The sequence below is a fragment of the Centroberyx gerrardi genome, chromosome 3 (assembly GCF_048128805.1).
Source record: "Centroberyx gerrardi isolate f3 chromosome 3, fCenGer3.hap1.cur.20231027, whole genome shotgun sequence".
Lineage (NCBI taxonomy): Eukaryota > Metazoa > Chordata > Actinopteri > Beryciformes > Berycidae > Centroberyx > Centroberyx gerrardi.
The window spans coordinates 28,787,101-28,806,144 of record NC_135999.1 but is presented as its reverse complement, the minus strand read 5'-3'; the positions used below and the strand labels follow the sequence as shown (position 1 = coordinate 28,806,144).

Here is a 19,044-nt window from a genome sequence, read left to right as displayed (position 1 = left end):
GCAACATCTGGACGGAGAAATGCATCCAAAAACAAGTGGAGCCGCAACATCCCGTCTCTCCCGACGGGTCTGCGGCGCTTTCCGCCGATAAAAGCCAGATTAGGAGCGGGGTTGAAACCGAGGAAACCCGGAGAGGTTAGGAGATCAGAGGCGAAGAGTGGATGATAATCTCACCATAACATCGGATAGGGCGATCTAACCGGATTAAACAGAGCTAATGAAATATACCAGAAATGGAGGATGGGGGGAGGAGGGGGAGGGGGAGAGAGAGACGTATGGATGAGAAAATCCAAAATAACTGCGGACATGAACTAATGGCAAAAGGCTGAGAAAGGTTATGAACTGGATTTGATCAATTCTCAAATAAAACACAGATTGACAAATGTGTGGCATGCTTGCTGCACCATGCTTCGCCCCTGCATAAGCAGATGGAGTCTGTCTGTCCTGTCATGAACATTAAAAACATAAATATCTCTTAATGCGAACTGCGCTGAACAAATCTCAGTCGCAGAGTTTCCATCATCTGTTAGAATCGCATCCAAGCGCGCCGTTTCAACAAGTCCCAGCCCGGTTCACCGGTGAGCACCGAGTCATTTCTCCCCGTCACCCCCCACCTTCCCCCTAAAATACAAAATTATTTCCACTGACATTTCCCCCAATGCAGCAATGCGCGCTCCCAAATGCCGATTTCCAGGGCAGCAGAGGGGGAGCGCGCAGCGCCCAAAAGCCCCGGCGTAATGTTTGGAGACGGTGAGCGCGCGCCGCCCTCCCCCACCAAAAACTAACACGGTGGCGCGCACACGGGCACGGGCCGGCGGGGCAGCCGATTGGCTGAGGCGCAGCTCCATCTGCACACGTGACATGCCCTGCTTACAATAAATAAACAGCAATGGAATAATGTATAAAAAATACCCCGCGGCTCGGGACCGTGGATACTCTGAATAAAACACCACGAAACAAGCAGACAGGTGATAAACACAGAGTGTGGAGCTGAAACACCTGGCGACATGCCCAACATGATCCCAAAAACTTACAGCTGAATATTTTTGGATATGTCCGGTGGGAGGCGGGCAGCGCCAGGCAACAGCCGTGCGTAACAAAAAATGACAGCTTCACCGAAAGCCTATAGGTTTTCCCTGGACATAACAGCCCCGGAATCTGCTATTTACACTCCAAAAAACGAAACACACACACACGCACGCCGGGGCTCTCCGGCCGCCCGACCCCCCATACAGACACACATACAATGCCAAACGAGCTTACCTACACAGTGAATGAGTTTGTGCCTCCAAGAGTCAAGTTCCTGCCGAAAGCCGCGCCTCTCTATCGTGCATTGCTGCCTTTTGCACAGACTCGCCATTTTCTATCGGCCCCTCCCGTGGGCGCGCACATACTGCTGGGTGCTTCCCTGCGCGCACGTCACCGGTGGTTTTTATTCTAGGGCTGGGTGGAGTGAGATATGAAGGGGACGGGGCTGCAGCATCCCCCTTTCTATAGCGCTCATTTGTCCCACCCACCAAAAACGCCCCCCCCCCCGCTCCCTCCAGCATCTCGGCTTGAGGATGTGCTGTCATTGGTCGTTTGATGGGATGTTTGTGTGTTTTAATGTTGAAGGGTAGCATAGGGCGCCTCTGCTCCAAATTTGCCATGGCTTAAAGCTATGTGTGTCAAAGGGCACGGGTGCGCCGGGGATTTTAAATGCGCATAAGACACTGCATTGTTTAAATTAATAGATGCGTTACAGCGCCTACAGCCAGTACAGACTATCGCAGTAGTAAATAAACTACAGGCTAGGTTATGAAGGCTACAAAAAGGCATTGATATCAGAAATATCTGGAGTATAATGACATGAAAATAAGGGCCTAGAGCTTTTTGATATGACCCGAGTGAGACTGTGAAAAATTCCCTAAATATTCCTGTAGGACTCACAGCGAGTCTGTGGAAAGCAGAAACATTTTTTTTTTTTTTTTTTTATCTCTTATGGTTTCACCATAATGTTTCTGTAGGCCTAATATTTTTTATTTCTTGTCGGATTAAGTTCTCTTTTTAATTAGGGACTAGGTTCCCTTACTAATTAATTAAAGTAAACGCTTAATTGTTCAGCTATTTGAACCCATCTGCTGCACCTGTCCACTGTGTTTTCCATGGCCTACAACACTTCTGAATTTGACCTAATCTTCAATTTAATTTTTCAGATTTTGTTACAATGAACCATTAATATCTGTGGTCACTTGTGGTCAGCAATATTTCATCAAAATATTATTTTATTATTGTTATACGATAATTGTTCAGTTTTTAGACTAGCTCCATTGGAATTAAAATTTTGGTCATGGCTTACTGAAGCTGGTGCTGGTCCCGTTTCCCCCCCAGAGAAATTAAATCAGTTCGGAGGACTTTAGTTTTATTTATGTTGCTGGGGGGGTCACCTTGTTTTTTAAGCTATTTGCTGAATAAAAGGAGATTAAGCGCTTTACTTTGCCTTATTGGCTTTGAATCCATATCATCTCATTTGACAAAACCTCACCCACCATGCAGCTGTTTTTGCGCATTGGGAGAAGCGTAAATCAAGTTCCATAAAACTCGCCAAAACGTAGGCCTAATCACCAAATTGATACATGAAATGACATAATATCATTAAGAGGGACCTCGGTGCCGTTTTATAATCCTACAGAGACGGTGGGCAGCACATAAAAGGCAAGGGCAAACGCTTTAACAGAGGAGCACTCCGGCTAATTAAGTCGTTGAACTCCGGGCAGAGCGCTGCCCTTTACAAAGATGTCTCCCATGGAGGGATGGACACGGGAGGCGCAGCCAATAGGAAGACGTCTTGAGTCGAGGTCGAGGCAAAGTGACCAATAGGAGCGCAGCGCCTTGGAGAGACGCTGAGGCCGCTCTGCCAGGAGACGCGCAGCTACGGAAAAGGCTAATTGTCGCTGAGGTGCAGAAATCCTCCACCTGCCGTGTTGTTGTCAGTGATGTAGAGGGAAGGGACTCATTTGCTCTTAATAACCAACAGGTAAACGTTTCGCTTTGTTTCAGCAGGCCAGCTCAGTGTGTGTGTCGGGGCTGTCACCGCCATGCCGGCAGGATGAAAGGGATTAGAGCGCCGTTACTGTGGCAACATTAGATGGAGGGATACACACTCCTCCTCCTGTCTAATCTGACAGCGTGCCTTATGACATTCAAGTAATTATTCAGTGTAACAAAATGGTTTCAGATTTTTTTTCTTCATGTGTAAATGTTGCTTTGTTGCTCCTGTTTGCGGCAATTCATCTAACTCCAGCCTCGTTTTAAAACAATAGGACGGAGTGGCGTTCATCTCCGTTGATAGCCTTAAGAGAATCACAATAAGAAATATATCATTTTTAACAACTAACCTCTATTTTCTTTCAGTGAAACGAGAAAGTGAAAGTGTTGCAGTCGTGATCAACACTGACAGGAGACAAATGAGCTGTTAACACAATGAAAAGCCTGTAGAGAGTGAATGAAAGCCTGGTGGCCCTGGGGCAGCATCGTTTGGGCATGACTACTCTGCAAACATAGTTAATAAAAAGAGAGGAAATAGACGTGCTCAGCTGAATTCCAATGTATGTAGTAAGGCGCTCTTTGGATACAAGGCTTGATCATCAAACAAAGGCACTCTTACTTGTATATTAAAAATGGGATGTCTACCCCACTCTGACCCAGACCCTGGTGAAGGCAAGGTAAGCCGCTATGTGTGGGTTAGACATCCTCACTCGTATGGTTTTACCCTCTTTGTTGGACATGCCAAGGTAATAAAGGCATTTTTAATATACAATAATAAAAAAAAACAGTGCCTTGGTTTTTTTGGAGTGCACAATCCCCCTTTTTTCCCCTCTTACTCTGCAAACATGTTCAGAAGCTATCAGTTAACCCATGGTGTGTCAAAAGGTGAAGACATTATTTAGGATCCCAAACTATGAGCTCTGGTGCCAAAATGTCACCTTCAGATTTTAATAATGGTGTGTGTGTGTGTGTGTGTGCCAGCAGGACCCATGACCCTGACAAGAGGTTCCTTCACCTACTCCAGCGGGGAGGAGTACCACGGAGAATGGAAAGAAGGCAAGACCCACCCGCTCTGTCACCCGCCCATGCTCCATCACAGTCCATGTTCACATGCACATCAAAAATGTGATGATAATGCGGTTAAGACAATAATACGAGTAAGGCAGAGTCCGTGTAATACTCTGATTAGATTAATGCGATTATGCTGTTAGTCGACGTAAGCAGAATCGCAGTAGCGTTCAGTACTCAGTAGTTTGCATTTGCAGTAGTAGACACCGGCGAGGACAAGTTAGCCACATTTGTTGAACTGTGGTGAAGTTGCCCAGCTCATGGTCTTATGTGGAGGTGGAAGGGAAGTGCAGTCTGTACTGGACTGGACCAAGATGGCGGGCGGCAGGAGTAACACTTTTGGAGTTTGGAAGAGACTGAGTTTATGTGCAAAGTGTTACAAGACATGGATATCATGCAGTTTTCAGACGGGTGCAAGAACCATAATGGTGACCATTTTAGACGAGTGTCAGACAAACTCAAGCAGGATGGATTTGTCAGAACTGCAAAAGTTTGTGGAATAGCATGATGTGGTTGTGCAGAATCATAGCTATAATTGTTTAGGTAAAATCCCAGAATTCTCTCTGGATAATTAAATACGTACTTCACTTGTAAACAGGATTATTATGGGGAGTTGTCAAATTGTGGAATCATGTAAACATGCTGTCATTTACTGCCAGCACCTCTCTCTCCTCTGGTATCTGTTTCTTTTTGATACTCCTGGGCAGCCACAAGACCAACAACAATCATTAATCAATATCGGATCAGATTCAGTTTTATTGTCCAAGTAAGTTTGCACATACAAGGAATTCAGACTTGATGGGCGGCTCCCGTGGGTCACATTAAACACAACACAAAATTCAGAAAGTAGTTTATAAAAATAGGAATCTGCACCGCAAACACCTGCAGCATAGCAACGTCGACACTTCCACGCCAAACTATAAATCAGCCTTTAGAAGTAGTATATAAAAGAAAGCAGTATATTGCAAGTATTAAGTAGTAGGTATATAAAAACATTGAAAATATAAATTTAGAAAATGGGTCTCTTTTGTATAAGGTATGCACATGGTTCTCTTTTTAGAACCTGACTGATTGCTGATGGAAGTCAGTAATGGAGAAAAACAGAAATATATGCAGATCTAGAGAAATGGTGCTGAGTGTTTTGAACACTGCACAGGAAAAAAGAAAAAAACCTCTACATCTGAGTTCGGAGGAGTTTAGATGGGTATTAATGTAGACCTAGCTATACAGCCACAACAGGATTAAAGGAGTCATTATTTCTTCAAACCCATGTCAATCAAACTTCTTTGTTTGTAGGATCACCAAACACACAGCAGTTTGCCACTGTAGTTCCATCTCAGCCTTCTCCCAAACTACTGAAGCTCAAAGTGCCATCATTTTACAGCTCCAGAAAAACATAAAATGTCCATCAAATTTCTACAAACGGCTGATGCAGCATAACCCAAGTGTTTTGTACCCAATCGATTGCACAGTGGGTCCAATTATCCAGTATTTACATCATTATCTTCTATATTTTCCTTACTGACTGTGCTCTGGCCAGTCTACAGCGCTCTGGTGGAATACTGTGCTTGCTACTGCAAGGCGCGCAACCAGAGTATTGTCAGTAAGGAAAATATAGGAGACTTTTGGACCCACAGTGCAATCGTTTGGCTACAAAACACTTGGGTTATGCTGCATGTTATGCTATATTTTCCTTACTGACAATACTTTGATTTCACGCCAGAGCGCTGTAGACTGACCAGAGCATAGTCAGTTAGGAAAATATAGGAAATAATGATGTAAATACTGAACCTTTGGACCAACAGTGCAGTCGTTTAGGTACGAAACGATTTTTAGAGAAATTTGATGTACATTTTATAGCTTTTTTGGAGCTGTAAAAAGACTGCCTCATTAACTTTAATAGTTTGGAAGAAGGCTGAGATGAAACTATGGGGGCTCACTCGCTGTGTGTTTGGTGGTCCTACGAACTTCAGTGGGTTTTCGATTGACATGGGGGTGGGTACAGTGACTGAAATTTCATTTTAGGTGAACTGTAAGGAATGACCAGTGGTGTATCTATTTCACTTTTAGGAGAAAAGTGAGCATAAATGCGTGACAGCAGCAAACTCGGCTTTTGAATTAATCTGCACTCTCACACACAGATTGCAGCTCATGGGGAAACACCACAGAAAACGATGTCAAATAAACTTGAGTCAGTAACCACAGGCAAATCTACACACACACACAAACACACACGCTTACACACACACACATACACCATCTGGTGTCAGTGAGCCCGCTGAGAAAGGAAATCACACTACCTAAACCAGTATTTTCAGTTTGACAAAAACACTTACACAACCTTTAGGGCAAGGTGAAACAAAGGACAAAAGTTTGATGCTCAAGCGGGTTCGATGTCGGGGGAAACATCTGGATCGCTGCCGAGACCCCACAACTGTTCAGCTAGTTTAGCTGTGATGCATTGATATACACTTTTTTAATAATCTGTTTATTGTTTTTATGGGCAGTATAAAACAATAACGTCAAGAATATATAGACATTCAGTTGTGCCCTTTTTCCACCCCCATTACATCACATGATAATGGAAAATAATAATTCTAAATGATATGCACATTGTAGTACACAGCAAAATGTGTAGAGTTAATAAGTGTTGATTGGAAAGTAATTTGTCCACTCATTGAGCTGATGTGTGGTGCAGGTATGTGTGTGTGTGTGTGTGTGTGTGTGTGTGTGGGGGGGGGGGGGGGGTGTCATCAGCACATACATACATGCATCGAGCCTCTGCGTCCATGCATGCAAAGTCACTGTTTGCACACAAACAAGCATGTAGGTGTGTGTCGGACAGAGGTCTGGTGTCACATGAATAATTCAGCGGTGTGATGGTTGAAGACCGGCCCAGGGGCGATCGGGTTACAGGAAGCCGGTTGGGTACATCCACAGCGAGGCACGGCCATAGGCCATTTACTACTGTACTTCGCCGATGCGGCCATTGAACATCTATGCATTACCACTATTGATTGACATAAAAGCCGGACAAATTCAGCTAAACCCTAATTAGCCAGAGAGCGTGACCTGACACGAGATTGGAGAGAGGCGCTGCAGAGAAGCTGAGCGACAGATTAGAGTCTGTCTGAGGAATCAAACCAGAAGAGAGCGAGAGGAAATAACTGTCCCTTCCTACAGTAGTCCACCCATAATCCGTCCCTTCAGCAAAAAGAAAACTATTAGCTTTTTAGCGGTCTGTAAAAAGCTTACGCTGCTGCCAGTTGATTCCATCAATTTCAATAAAAGCATTCATACTTTTGACACGGCTCTCACATAGCTTGGCTGGAGGCGCTGTGCTCGGCGTTTGCGGGTGGAACACTGTGGCGTCTTGACACTCCACAGTTTGTTATATTTCAGTGGCCAGCCTGTGAAATTTCAGCCTCTGGCTCTCACTGACTTATCAATGCCACCTTCAGGCTTTGGAGCAGAGATTTAAGTGTTGGATTTAAGCCTCTGTCAGCCCTGTTCCTCACTCACACACACATATCTACACATCCCCTGTTCAGCGTTCACACATACACACACACGGATGCTGGATGGTTCAAAAAAGAAAACAAGACGCTTTGAAAAAGCACTGTCGAGCTTCCGATTTAGTTTGAACTCACGCCAAATCTCCTCTCCAAATCTCCTGTGAAAACCCTGCTGAGATTAGGCGGAGGGCAGCACTTTAAGCGGCCCTGACAGATGGACTGCCTAATTTACTTTGCCATTAGCTGGGACTAAGGGACACACTCACTAACCTCACCCCTGCTTCACCCCCTGCCAAACAGCCTCCCTCCCCTCCTCCAAATCCCCATCCACTGCTGGGGTTTGCCCTGTGTCTTCCTCTCCCTCCTCTCCCTCCTCTCCTCTCCTCTCGGCTAGCCTCATGCCACTTTGCGAGCTCACAGTAAATCCTAATTCCTTGCTTACAGCTGCTGTGAGGAACCCAGGACCTCCTCAGCCCGTCTCCAACTGTGCCTAACATCCAGTTACTCTCCTAATTCCTCCTGGGCCTGCTAATAGAGGAGAGGTTGGCAAAGGGAAATGCTCATTTCTCTCTCCTCCGTTTGCCATCCTCCTGATCCTGGAAATTGGTAGGAGGAAGATTAGGGGGAGAAAAATGGATCTCACCCCGTTGGGAAAATTTTGAGGGGGTAAAACGAAGGAGAGTGACTCACCCTTTGTTTGTTAGCACCGAATATGAATATCATCCTTTTGTTAAGCAAATTTTAGTTAAAATGATAATATATACCTTCAATGTGCTATTTAGGCTGCGATCACACCTACAGTTCGTTTTCTTTGGTCTAAACCAGAGAGGAAATTTTCACTTTGTTGCATTTTTGTATTTGGTTTGTTTAGGCTCACACTGCCCAATTACAAGCGAACCAGGGCTTGTAAGCAAAAGTCACATGGATTCAGTAGTAGCTCCTTTGTCGGACAGAGTTTTGGTGAGCTGTTACCCTGTAAGGTTGTTGTTCCTTCAAGGAGTTTTGGAAATGTTCTCCTCAGCCCATATCTGGAGGACGCATTTCAGCTCATCTTGACTCGTAGTTTGGAGCCTTGGCTCATTGTGTTATGCGAGGCTTTCCAAGCATTCTGCTGTCTACCAGATGTCAACATCTGTCTGCTTATACCCATAAACCCTTGCATTTTGGGGTTGTTTCCTATAGTTGATTTGGATTATGTTCTCACTCCTAACGAGCCCCATTGAAGTTCACTTGGAAGAGGACTGAAACTCGCATTTTCGGGCGTCTTGGTGTCGTTATTTGGTGCCATCTAAATTTGAATACCACTGTTCTCATGTGGCCAACGAACCAGACCGAGGGGTAACCGCTCTAGAGTTCAAATAAACCGCTCCAAACATGCTTGGTGTGAACGCACCTGTTGGGGGTAAAAGCATTTCCAGCATGTCCTTTGTCAGTGTTTTGGTGGAACTGGTGGAAGCTGAGGGTCTTGCTGGTTTTGGCTCCACTACTGGGGCCCCGTGTTGGTTCCAGTTTGGTCTTTAGTGCACCTTGCAGCTCAAAAACCGAGGAGATAGTTTAGTTTCAAAATGATTTTGTATGATTCGATTAAGTTGTCACCTTCTCTGACAAAATAATTGCCTGCATAAAAATAACTGCTGAGGCTGTGAGTCATAAGTCCTTTGCTTACATGTTTTTGAAGATAGAATCAACTGTGCTTTTGAAATGTTGGATTTCAGTTAGCAGTTGATTTTCCAAATTGGATTGTAACTATTCAATTATTCAATTATTATTATTATTATTATTATTATTATTATTATTATTATTGTTATTATTATTATTTTCATTTTTTTTTCGATCCAAGATGACACCGCGGATGGCAGCCTCAGTACTGCGCTCTCTTCTGATTATTAAATGGATTATTTGTGACGATACAAGCACAAATTCTAAACACTGGACCAAGATTGCTCGGGTAAATTATAATGTTTTCTATCTTCTTGCCGGTTTCCTGGCTGTAATGGCCCAAGAAAGGGAGAAATTGATGTCTCTACACCAGAGAAGTGGTCTCGATATAGAATGCAATATTCTTATTTGTCAAATTCCCCGGTTATGCTTGGGAAGGCAGACATGAGAAAAAAATCTTTGTCTGTAACAAACAAACAGGCTATTTTCAATATCATTCTGAGCATGAGCAGACCCATCGACCTTAGAGGGACAAACAGGCTCAATTATTTCCAAAGGTTTTCCTGAAATTTGAAAACATATCAGCCAACAAAACAAGCAGACAACAAACAAATTAAATGCTATTTCTATGTTTATTTGTGTACCTCTGTATTTATGTATGTATCTAGGTATTTATCTATCTATCTGTCTATCTACTCATTCATTAATTTGTCCATTTAGTATCATTCAGCCATGTCTGATTTCTTTTTTGCTTCTTGGAGGGTGTCTTCTTGGTCCTGTGAGGGACTGGTTTCATTCAGCTTAGGTCCCTAAGCTCTTTACGTTGCATTACCTTCTTAAACACACACAGTGGGGGTCCGGGGATTTTGGCAGAGTCCCGGTCAGCACTGCCGAAGTTTTGGCGCTTTATGTTTCAGAGAAAAACGACCACAGAGATCGATGTTGTGTCCGTAATCACAACCCAACTCTGATGTCCTGGAGACTGTGAAGGACCCAGAGGAGAGGTGGTCGCCAAAAACCCCTGGTCACAACCGGGGCGGTGACCAGAGGTTTTGTCACCATACCTGAATTTTGGGATCCTACTAATCGCCAGAAACTACCACAAAGAACTACAAACTACCACAAAGTACACTAGTTGTTTGTGGCACTTTGTGGTACTTATTCGTATGCTTAGTAGTACACTTTGGAGTTCTTTGTGGTACTTTGTGGTACTTTGTGGTATGCTTTGTGGTATGCTTTGTGGTATTTTGTAGTTTGTTTTGGGACGCTTGATGGTTCTTCATGGTACTTTGTGGTTCTTTGTGGTACTTTGTAGTTCTTTGTGCTGTGATTTGTGGTACTTTGTGGTGATTAGTACCAGAACTAAATTTAATACAAAAAATGATACTAATTTTAGCAATTATTTTGTCAACACTAGTGACCACAATGTGTTTAATCTCCAGACCTGGCAGGTGGAAATCTGGGTTAACCTCCTAACTGCTGTAGGTTTCAGCTGAGCTGGACTGGAGGCTCGTACACATTCCCAGTGAAGAGATTGATGACGATTCAGCTGCCAAACTTCAATCCCTCACACACTCCCTTCCTTCCTCACTACCACGCTCTCAACCCCAAACCCCCGATCATTTATTTCCCTTACTTACTTCATGCGCTCAGTTGTTTTTGTACCGTTATTTAGACTTCAAACTCCTTGTTGAGTTTTTGACGTCATTTGGTTTCTGTTCCTATTCACTTGGGTCTTAGTTTTTCATCTTTCTCGAGCTGTTGAGATGTTTTCATGACTCTCTTAGGGTTTCTTTGTCTCACCTGCAGTTTGTATTTCTTTCTTTTTAAGTGTTTTATCATTTGTGTGTATTTTCAGTTAACTAAACCTAAACTGTAACTGATGAACTTGTTAATTTCCAGTAACTAACCCAGTCCTGTGTGTGTTGGCTGCCTCAGGTCTGCGTCACGGCCTGGGACAGCTGACCTTCGGCGATGGGACATGCTACACGGGACAGTTTGAGAACGGCCTCTTCAACGGCTGCGGGGTGCTGGTCTTCCCCGATGGCTCCAGGTCAGTGCCTCACTTCATGTTTGCCTGACCTTTGACCTTGTTCACTGAAAGCAGAAGAGGCAGTTTTTTTTCCTGAAAACCTCTCAACACAAAATTCATCTTTGGTCCTTTTGTTGTTGTCAATCTTGGCAACACTTATGAAACTAGTTGGCTCCTACTGCTCAGTGAAAGATCCCTCCACTCTCCTCCAGTGTTTTACCATTAACTACCCGGCAAACAATATGATGTTGAATAGATATTGATACGATGGCCTGCACCAACACTGAAAATTCATGTAAAAATAGCGGCAAAATGAAAGTTTGAACATCGTCTGTAGCTGCTGCCTGCATCGTTTTGTGACACTGGGGCCTAAATATCCTTCTGATATTGGTTCAAAACAGTTTTCAAAACAATTTAAATCTTTTTTTTTACTGTGTCATAATATCATATTGTGAAAGCAGGCTCTATAATTAAAGGACAACATTTTTTGCAAAATCACCAGTCCAATTTTGAGTTGGAGGGATGATGCAGCTCGTCACTGATTGGCCCAAGAGGTGCTTGCATCATATGTGGGGGAACGACGTTTTACTGTTGCCTTTTTCTCCTCAACAAATCCCATCTTGTGACTTACATCCGTTTGATACTACTTACCATGATGCATACTATGAATTTCAGCCATGAAGATTAATGTTAGCCTAAAAAAAGTTGCTAATCTCTATTCTGCAAATAAAAAGGTGGGTAAAGTGAGTGTAGGTGGCGTTAACCTCCATGACATCCCTGCTCATAACACCACAACTCAGTGGAGAATCTGAACGCTGAGATGCAATAAGTTCAGCAGCCCCAGAAAAGTAATCAATGTTTAGAAATAAACTGCGGAGGAAAGTAACACAGCAGACTGGAGCAGGAAACAAGATTTGTCACACTTTGTCACACAAAACCACACAGATTGTATGCAGTTAAAAAAAAACCTGCTAAAAACTAACATTGACGACCTCTGGGTTTGCTGTGTGCGTCTGCTGTCATAGTCTATTAGAGAAGTGTTTTGTATGAAAAATTGGTTTTAAAGTTGCTTTGCCACAGCTTGGGGTCATTCCAGAGCACACAATTACTTCGGCTTCGCAGATTTTCATGGATTATTTTGTTTTGTACTTTTTTGTCAGGCAAGAATTTGAAATGAATGCTGAGGCTGTGTGACTTTGTGCAGATGCTCAATATCTTTAAATTTGATCATTTTCATGCCAAAAAATCACAAGCGTTCAGTGTTTCCCCCCAGAATTTTCTTCTTGCCTCTGAAACAGCATTTAGACCATCATGGGACACTAAAACTCAGTAATGAAATTATTTTAGTGTCAGCAGCTCTTTAAGACAGAGTGATCCACCACACCTACTGAATGGTTGGGGAACTCTGGGATATTTATAGGTCTTTAAATGAAGAATTAATTTACAGCATAAAATACAATTTCATGTCAGGTTTTCTAGTCTGATATCTGATATTTAATAAAAGGACAATAATGGTCCAGTTTTTGTTGTTTTGAATCCTTCCTACCTCTCTCCTCAGCTCGTATCTCAGCAATATTATATGCTCAAAACATGAGCATATAATATGCCCAGTATGTACGGGCACAGACCAGAATTCTTGTTAATCCTCCTAATATTCATTGTTAATCATGTTATGGAAGAAACTTTACCTCTATAGGAAATGTAGAAGAGAGACAGGGTGAAACAGAAAAAAACGGGGGAGAAAAGAAACAAGGAAACTTAAACATCAAAAAGAAATTTACCCAACACAAAGCCCAACTTAAACCCTATTTCTCTTCTATTCCCTTAGCTTCCTGATTTTAACTGTGTGAATGAGTATTTTAACCCTGTTTTTAATCACAATCCGTTTCATTTTAGCAAATCTAAACCTCATCATCTTACACAATGAAATGAACTACACCTTTTTAAACACTATATTTTATTAGAAGACTTTTTAATTGGACACCATATGTTTTAAAAGACTCTTTATTCAAATCATGTACATCTATATATGCAAATTCCTTCAAAAACTCTTCAGCAGAGAGTGAATGAACCAATCTCCTGTATTGAAACCACATGATATTGTACCATGCAACCAACAGGTTGTACTGAGAGGAGCCCAGGCAGGAAACACCTTGTTAAAGCAAATATGCCGGTAGGGATGGGAGGGGCCCGACCTTCAAACCTGTCACCCATTACATTTCTACAGAGTTTCAAACATAAACATCTTCCTCATTGTAATCATTCTTCAAAGACATACCTCTATTCAGCCCTTTAGGCCCAATACAACTCTGATTACAGACTAAGAAAGGTAAAGGTCAAAGGTCAAGCGGTTCATTTCCCTATCACTTCTCTGTGAAACTTGATCATTTAAGGGGTCACTGGAATATTTTCTTACTTCTACTGTCAGGACGTCATGGCTCTATTTTAGCGATCTAGGAATTTAAGCTTTTTCTACTCCTGCACCAATTCTAAGTTTCTGTGTGTGTGTGTGTGTGTGTGTGTGTGTGTGTGTGTGGTTATTTAGGTATGAAGGTGAGTTTGTCCAGGGGAAATTCCAAGGCGCCGGTGTCTTCAATCGCTTCGACGGGATGAAGTTTGAGGGCGAGTTTAAAAGCGGCTGCGTGGACGGCTACGGTAAAGTTTCACCACACACCCATACTGAAAGGTCCAAATTTTAAGATCAAATGTAATATCAGACACCATAGATCCAATTTTGATGAAACTGTTCAGAAAGTTCATAAAATCAAAATCTAAAATATAAAGAATAGGATCTGTAAATTTTGCGAATCAGTGACATACTCAAAAAGGTTTACTGACTTCCCTTTAAAAAGTATCATCATTTGTTTAGATTTGTGCTATTGATAATTTTGTAAGAGTCGGTGTCACTGCAGTAGGTGTCAATACAAAGGGTGGATGCGACATTTTTCAAAGAAATTTCTCAAATCTCACATTTTTACAGTATTATACAATATCTCAATTCCCTTGTTGTGTATACCAAACTTTTCTAATACTTTCTGATTATTTTAAACAGTGAAATTAGTTAATTATCTCTCTGTGCTCCGGCTGTAACGCTCCCCTGTGTGTCTGGGTTTGCGTCTCTAGAGGTAATCAACACGTTTCTATTTGAAGGCTGCTGGGTGGCGAGGGAGGGGCAATGTGTCGCCGTGACGACCGGCTGATAGGAAATTGCATTTTTTTTTTTTTGCTTGTAAAAATAGAGATGCCATATAAAAAACCTTCACTCATAGCCTTGTCTGAGATCTCATAATATGAAATCAGACCTGGGCCAAATGGTAATTGCAAATGAAGCGTTTCATTCATTCCTAAACATCATTTCTGCATTTTATTTTATGTTGCTGCTCGATTAAAAAAAAAAAACAAAAAAAAAAACCACGTTATTTTTTCAAGTAAAAGCGTCAGAATAGCTAAGAACTTTGTTAATATTGCACAGTAATTTTATTTTACTTGTCAGCAGCCGTTTTTTAAAAGTAGGTGTCACATTTTTCACAAGTTTTTTATTTTTCTGATTTAAGAACAAAAAAACAAAACAGATAAAAACAAATAATTGGCAGCAGCTTCTCAATGAACATACAGCAGGACATTTGGAAGTACACATTCCATTATTACAAAAATGTGCCTTATGTAAGGCCTAGAAAAGGACAATATCCATGTTATATACAACTCTGATTACCAAAAGTATGAGTTAGCAAGTATATAGGTATTGTACAGATGCAGGCATTAACTATGATCATGTACAGTATACAGGTGCCATACAGGGTAATGTCTCACTTTGGAATCAAACTCTTAGAATTATTTTTATGGTTTGCTGAAGCCGCTTTGGGCCCAAACAAGTAGGATTTGCCTTATAGAGAAATCCACTGAATCCCAGAAAGTTTACAGAATCACAGGAGAGTGTTTCACTGCGGGGCAAAATATTCAGTGACAAATCTTGTCCTTTGTGTTGAATCTCACCCTCCAGCTTCTCCCAAGCTGTTCAAACAAGCAACAAGAATGATTTGCAAATATAATTTGCAGCAGGTTTCTGAAATATCTCTCGGAGGGTTTGCTCAAGCGCAGGTTTTGTCTCCCCCGCAGACTCAAATCTGCTTTGTTACAGTAGACACATCTGTCACTGGCTGCGTTTACATGCACAGAGAATTTAATTCATAACCCGGTTATACAAGTAACCTGGTTTTTGGTCGATGTATGTAAACTGGGTTAGAATAACCTGAGTGAAGTCCTACTCTGATTAGGAGAAACCTGGTTAAGATGTCTGGAAACATGACAAAAAAGTCAGCTCTTAAACTATCATCCATTAATATTGACTGACAGTGAAAACCAGAAGTTAAAGCAGTAAGCTGTTCCTCTGCCACAGTAACCAGTTTAATATGGGAGTAAATCAAACATAGACTCACACAGCATTTTGATACATTTTGATGTCTATCTGATGCTATTGCTTTGTTTTGTTCCTTCCGTTCCTATTCTTTTATCTGTAAAGCAGTTTGTAAAAAAGAAAAGGAAAAGGAGTATAAAAAAAAGATTATTATCATTATTATGATTATTACTCTCGCTCAGTCAAAGAGGGAAGCTCAAAGCTGCATCTTTTTGCATTTTTTTCAAGTTGATTGGGAGGGGTGGAAACTCTGGGTGGGGAAAAACCCAACCTTCTTGCTTTTTAATCCATCCTTTCTATACATAAACTTGCATAGCTTTGCTTATTTAAATTTGTTTTACTTCTCTCTCAGCTACTGATGCAGTGGGAAGGAAAATGAGCTTAAAGTCAAGTGCCAAAATCACACTAGAAGTGGAATAGCCCACTGTAGCCTGACTAAGTAGGGAGGTGACCATGACTCAAGATTGAAGTAATTTACTGTAACAAATAAAAGGGGTGTATTTCAGTAAGTAAATTTCTTAAAAATAAGTTTACATTAGTTCTGTTCTTCTGTTCTGTTCTGCAAAACTCCTGTCAACCCCGGCAGATATATTATGGTCATTTTGTGCTATGGGGCAGTAAGAATCTTTTCTCTCTATCCAAATCTAAATCTCTGCCTTTAACCAGAGCAGAGTGTGTCCAGTAGTCGTGACTCTGTGCATGTAAACGTAGCGACTGTTTTCTTTGATGAAATGCGTTAAGAGGAATCTGTCTGCTGCAGGAGCGCTGACGTTTGCGGACGGAAGCCCCGGCGGCGGCGGCGGCAGCCACGAGGGTTTGTTTGAGACCAGCCAGCTGACGAGGAGGGAGGGCAGCCAGGCGGCGGTGCAGCGGGCGCAGGGGGCCGCCGCCAAGGCCCGCGCCCTGGCCATGTGACCCCGACTACATTACCCACAGTGCCCCAGCACCAGAAGACTGCTCCCGTCCTCCTCTCGGTTTAAACTGTTTTGTTATTACTATGGAAGAGATTTCTTTTCTTTTTTCCTTTGGTTTCCCTCCCGTCCAATTTTTTTACTGCTGTATTTTAGCATATCAAAAGGTTATTTTTCAAGACTCGTTCTTTTTTATGTATTTTCTTATTTTACCAGCAGCTATTGCTTGTGCATAATTATTCAGATACTGTGTTTATGAACTTTATTTACTTATGCCTTGTAACCTGCAGTATTCCCTGGAGTTTACACTACCAGTCAGTGGCTCCAGGAAGTTTGTGATGACGAGAGGAACATTAACTAATACAGTCAATTATGAAGCCACTGATTCAGGATCAGCTGAGCCAAACCCACACCCCTGTTCCTGTTCAGTCAACACACTGGTGCTAAACCTGATTCAGGGTCAGCTCACCCAACAAACCACAACTCCGGAGTCAAAACTCTATATGGCCGTTTTCCTGCCTTCCCGCTAAAGGACACATTGTCATGACCTGTGACCTCTTATTGGTGCTCTAATGTAAGAATATAAATTGTGTAAGTTAAAGGATACGGTCTCTTCCATCCCTGTAGTTCTTGGACCCACAGACAATATTGGCTCCAGAGTCAGCTGTTGGTTGAAACAGCAACTAACAATAGCTATGTTTCCATTCAGGTTTTGCGCAACTTCTAAGCAAACTCTTGAAAAGTCGTCAATCTTAAAATGTGAATCTGGTGCATTTCCATTAACGGCTTTTAACCGAATAAGTAGGTTTGCGTGCATTGCCATAGGAGAAGTAATAATTATTCTGTCATGTAATCTGCTGGTGGCTGTATTTATTTTTTCCCCGACGGCGACGACTAAATATTATGGGCAATATTATAGGAGAAATGCCCATTCAACGATGGTCGCCATATCTGGGAAAAGAGACGCACAAAACAATTCTGGGAGGTCACCGTGCAAACGCATTTTATGGAGAGCCTTTGGGTGCAACACTTTAGAATCCAGAACAACAACATTTTGTCATTATTAATTTGCAAAATACGTTTCCAACGTTTTTTTTTTCCGAAGTTTTTCGAATAACCTCTTTATCGACAGACCAACAAATCCACCTCAAGCGAACGTCAACACTTTTTTGCGATATTTGGGGAATATTTTTTTTTAATTTGGTGTTTCCATTCAGCTTATTCCCATTTGAAACTTCGATTTTCGCATAAAATGGCTTGATGGAAACGCGATTATAGAGTCCAAACTGTTTGTCAAAATATCTCCAAAAAAGCCAGTCTGTGATCTGGAGAGCGACCGCCGTATTTCTCTTTCTATCCCCGGAAAGCAGCGGCACCGCACCGTTTCCACTCAGCGGATCGTCTTCTACCGAACTCTACTGTTTACTATCTGACCTGACCGTCCAAAATTAGATCACTCCGCCAGGAACCGTCTTTCACCCCACAGCGGTCTGTGCTGCGGCAGAGAAAAATAGTTCTGTGATTAGTCAAAGTGTGTGTAATGGTGGAATTGTGCCATGTTTACTCTCAACTCCCCTGTGGAGCCACACATGGCTTTTTTGGAAATATTTATCAGCAAGAGGCAACAGAGTTTCAACCGACAGCTGACTCTGGAGCCAATATTGTCTGTGGGTCCAAGTACTACAGGGATGGAAGAGACTAATTATATATAGGTCCAAAATAGCCATACTTATCCTTTAGCAAAATGTCAAAAGGATTGAGAATTTGGCTGGAGTAAATGTAAAGAGTATCAGTATTTTTTTCACTCAGTGCCACTACGGCTCAATCTGATCAGAGATCAGTTGGAACGCCCTCCTCAGTGCCAACCACACAGTGCCAAGAGGCTGCAGCTGATCCGGAGTCAGTGGCTTGTCATGAGAGGAGGAGTGGGGGTTGGGGGGTGTTGGGGGTGGGGGTGGGGGGGGGGCTGGGATGAACAGGGGAGGGGAATGCAAGCGCCTGCAGTTTTGCAGGCCGAATTGATCAGTGCAATTTCAATTTCGGGGGTGCAATTTGATGATAACGTGCAATTTCTGCCTGGGGTGCGAGATTCCCCTTTCTGTGGGTTTTACACTGAGAGAGGGAAGCTGGCTGCTGTGCCAGGAAAAGCAAAACGGAGGCTCATCTGGTGATTTAGAGGCCGGATATCAAATCACTCTCTCTACACTTGAAGGGTTTCATTCCAAAAATACATGGAAAGGAACCATTTTGCCACCTTAAATTCAACCGTCGATGGTTCTGTTCTCAAAAACACAACTACCTTGTAAGCAAAGGTCTTAAGATGACTCGTAACTTTTATCAGTGACCCGTAATGTGCTTTACTTTCATGCCAAGATTAATCTACCGGAAGAAGGTATTTTTTTATTTTTTTTTTAAATG

The 19,044-nt window shown here is 42.4% G+C and overlaps 2 protein-coding genes across 2 annotated transcripts in view; one reads left to right on the top strand and one right to left on the bottom strand.

Annotated features, from left to right (window-relative positions):
• Window positions 1-1,360, bottom strand: part of lcor (ligand dependent nuclear receptor corepressor) — an 81,758-nt gene extending 80,398 nt beyond the window's left edge. The window contains exon 1 of the mRNA XM_078282717.1: window positions 1,264-1,360. Within this exon, the coding sequence (XP_078138843.1) occupies window positions 1,264-1,360 (97 nt within the window). The remainder of the gene's footprint in view (window positions 1-1,263) is intronic.
• Window positions 1,361-4,016: 2,656 nt separating this feature from the next.
• Window positions 4,017-16,630, top strand: LOC139910113 (MORN repeat-containing protein 4-like). Its single transcript, XM_071897326.2, has 4 exons — window positions 4,017-4,083; window positions 11,208-11,322; window positions 13,847-13,956; window positions 16,476-16,630. Exons 1-4 carry the CDS (start codon window positions 4,017-4,019, stop codon window positions 16,628-16,630), a joined length of 447 nt encoding a protein of 148 aa, XP_071753427.2.
• Window positions 16,631-19,044: the final 2,414 nt, after the last annotated feature.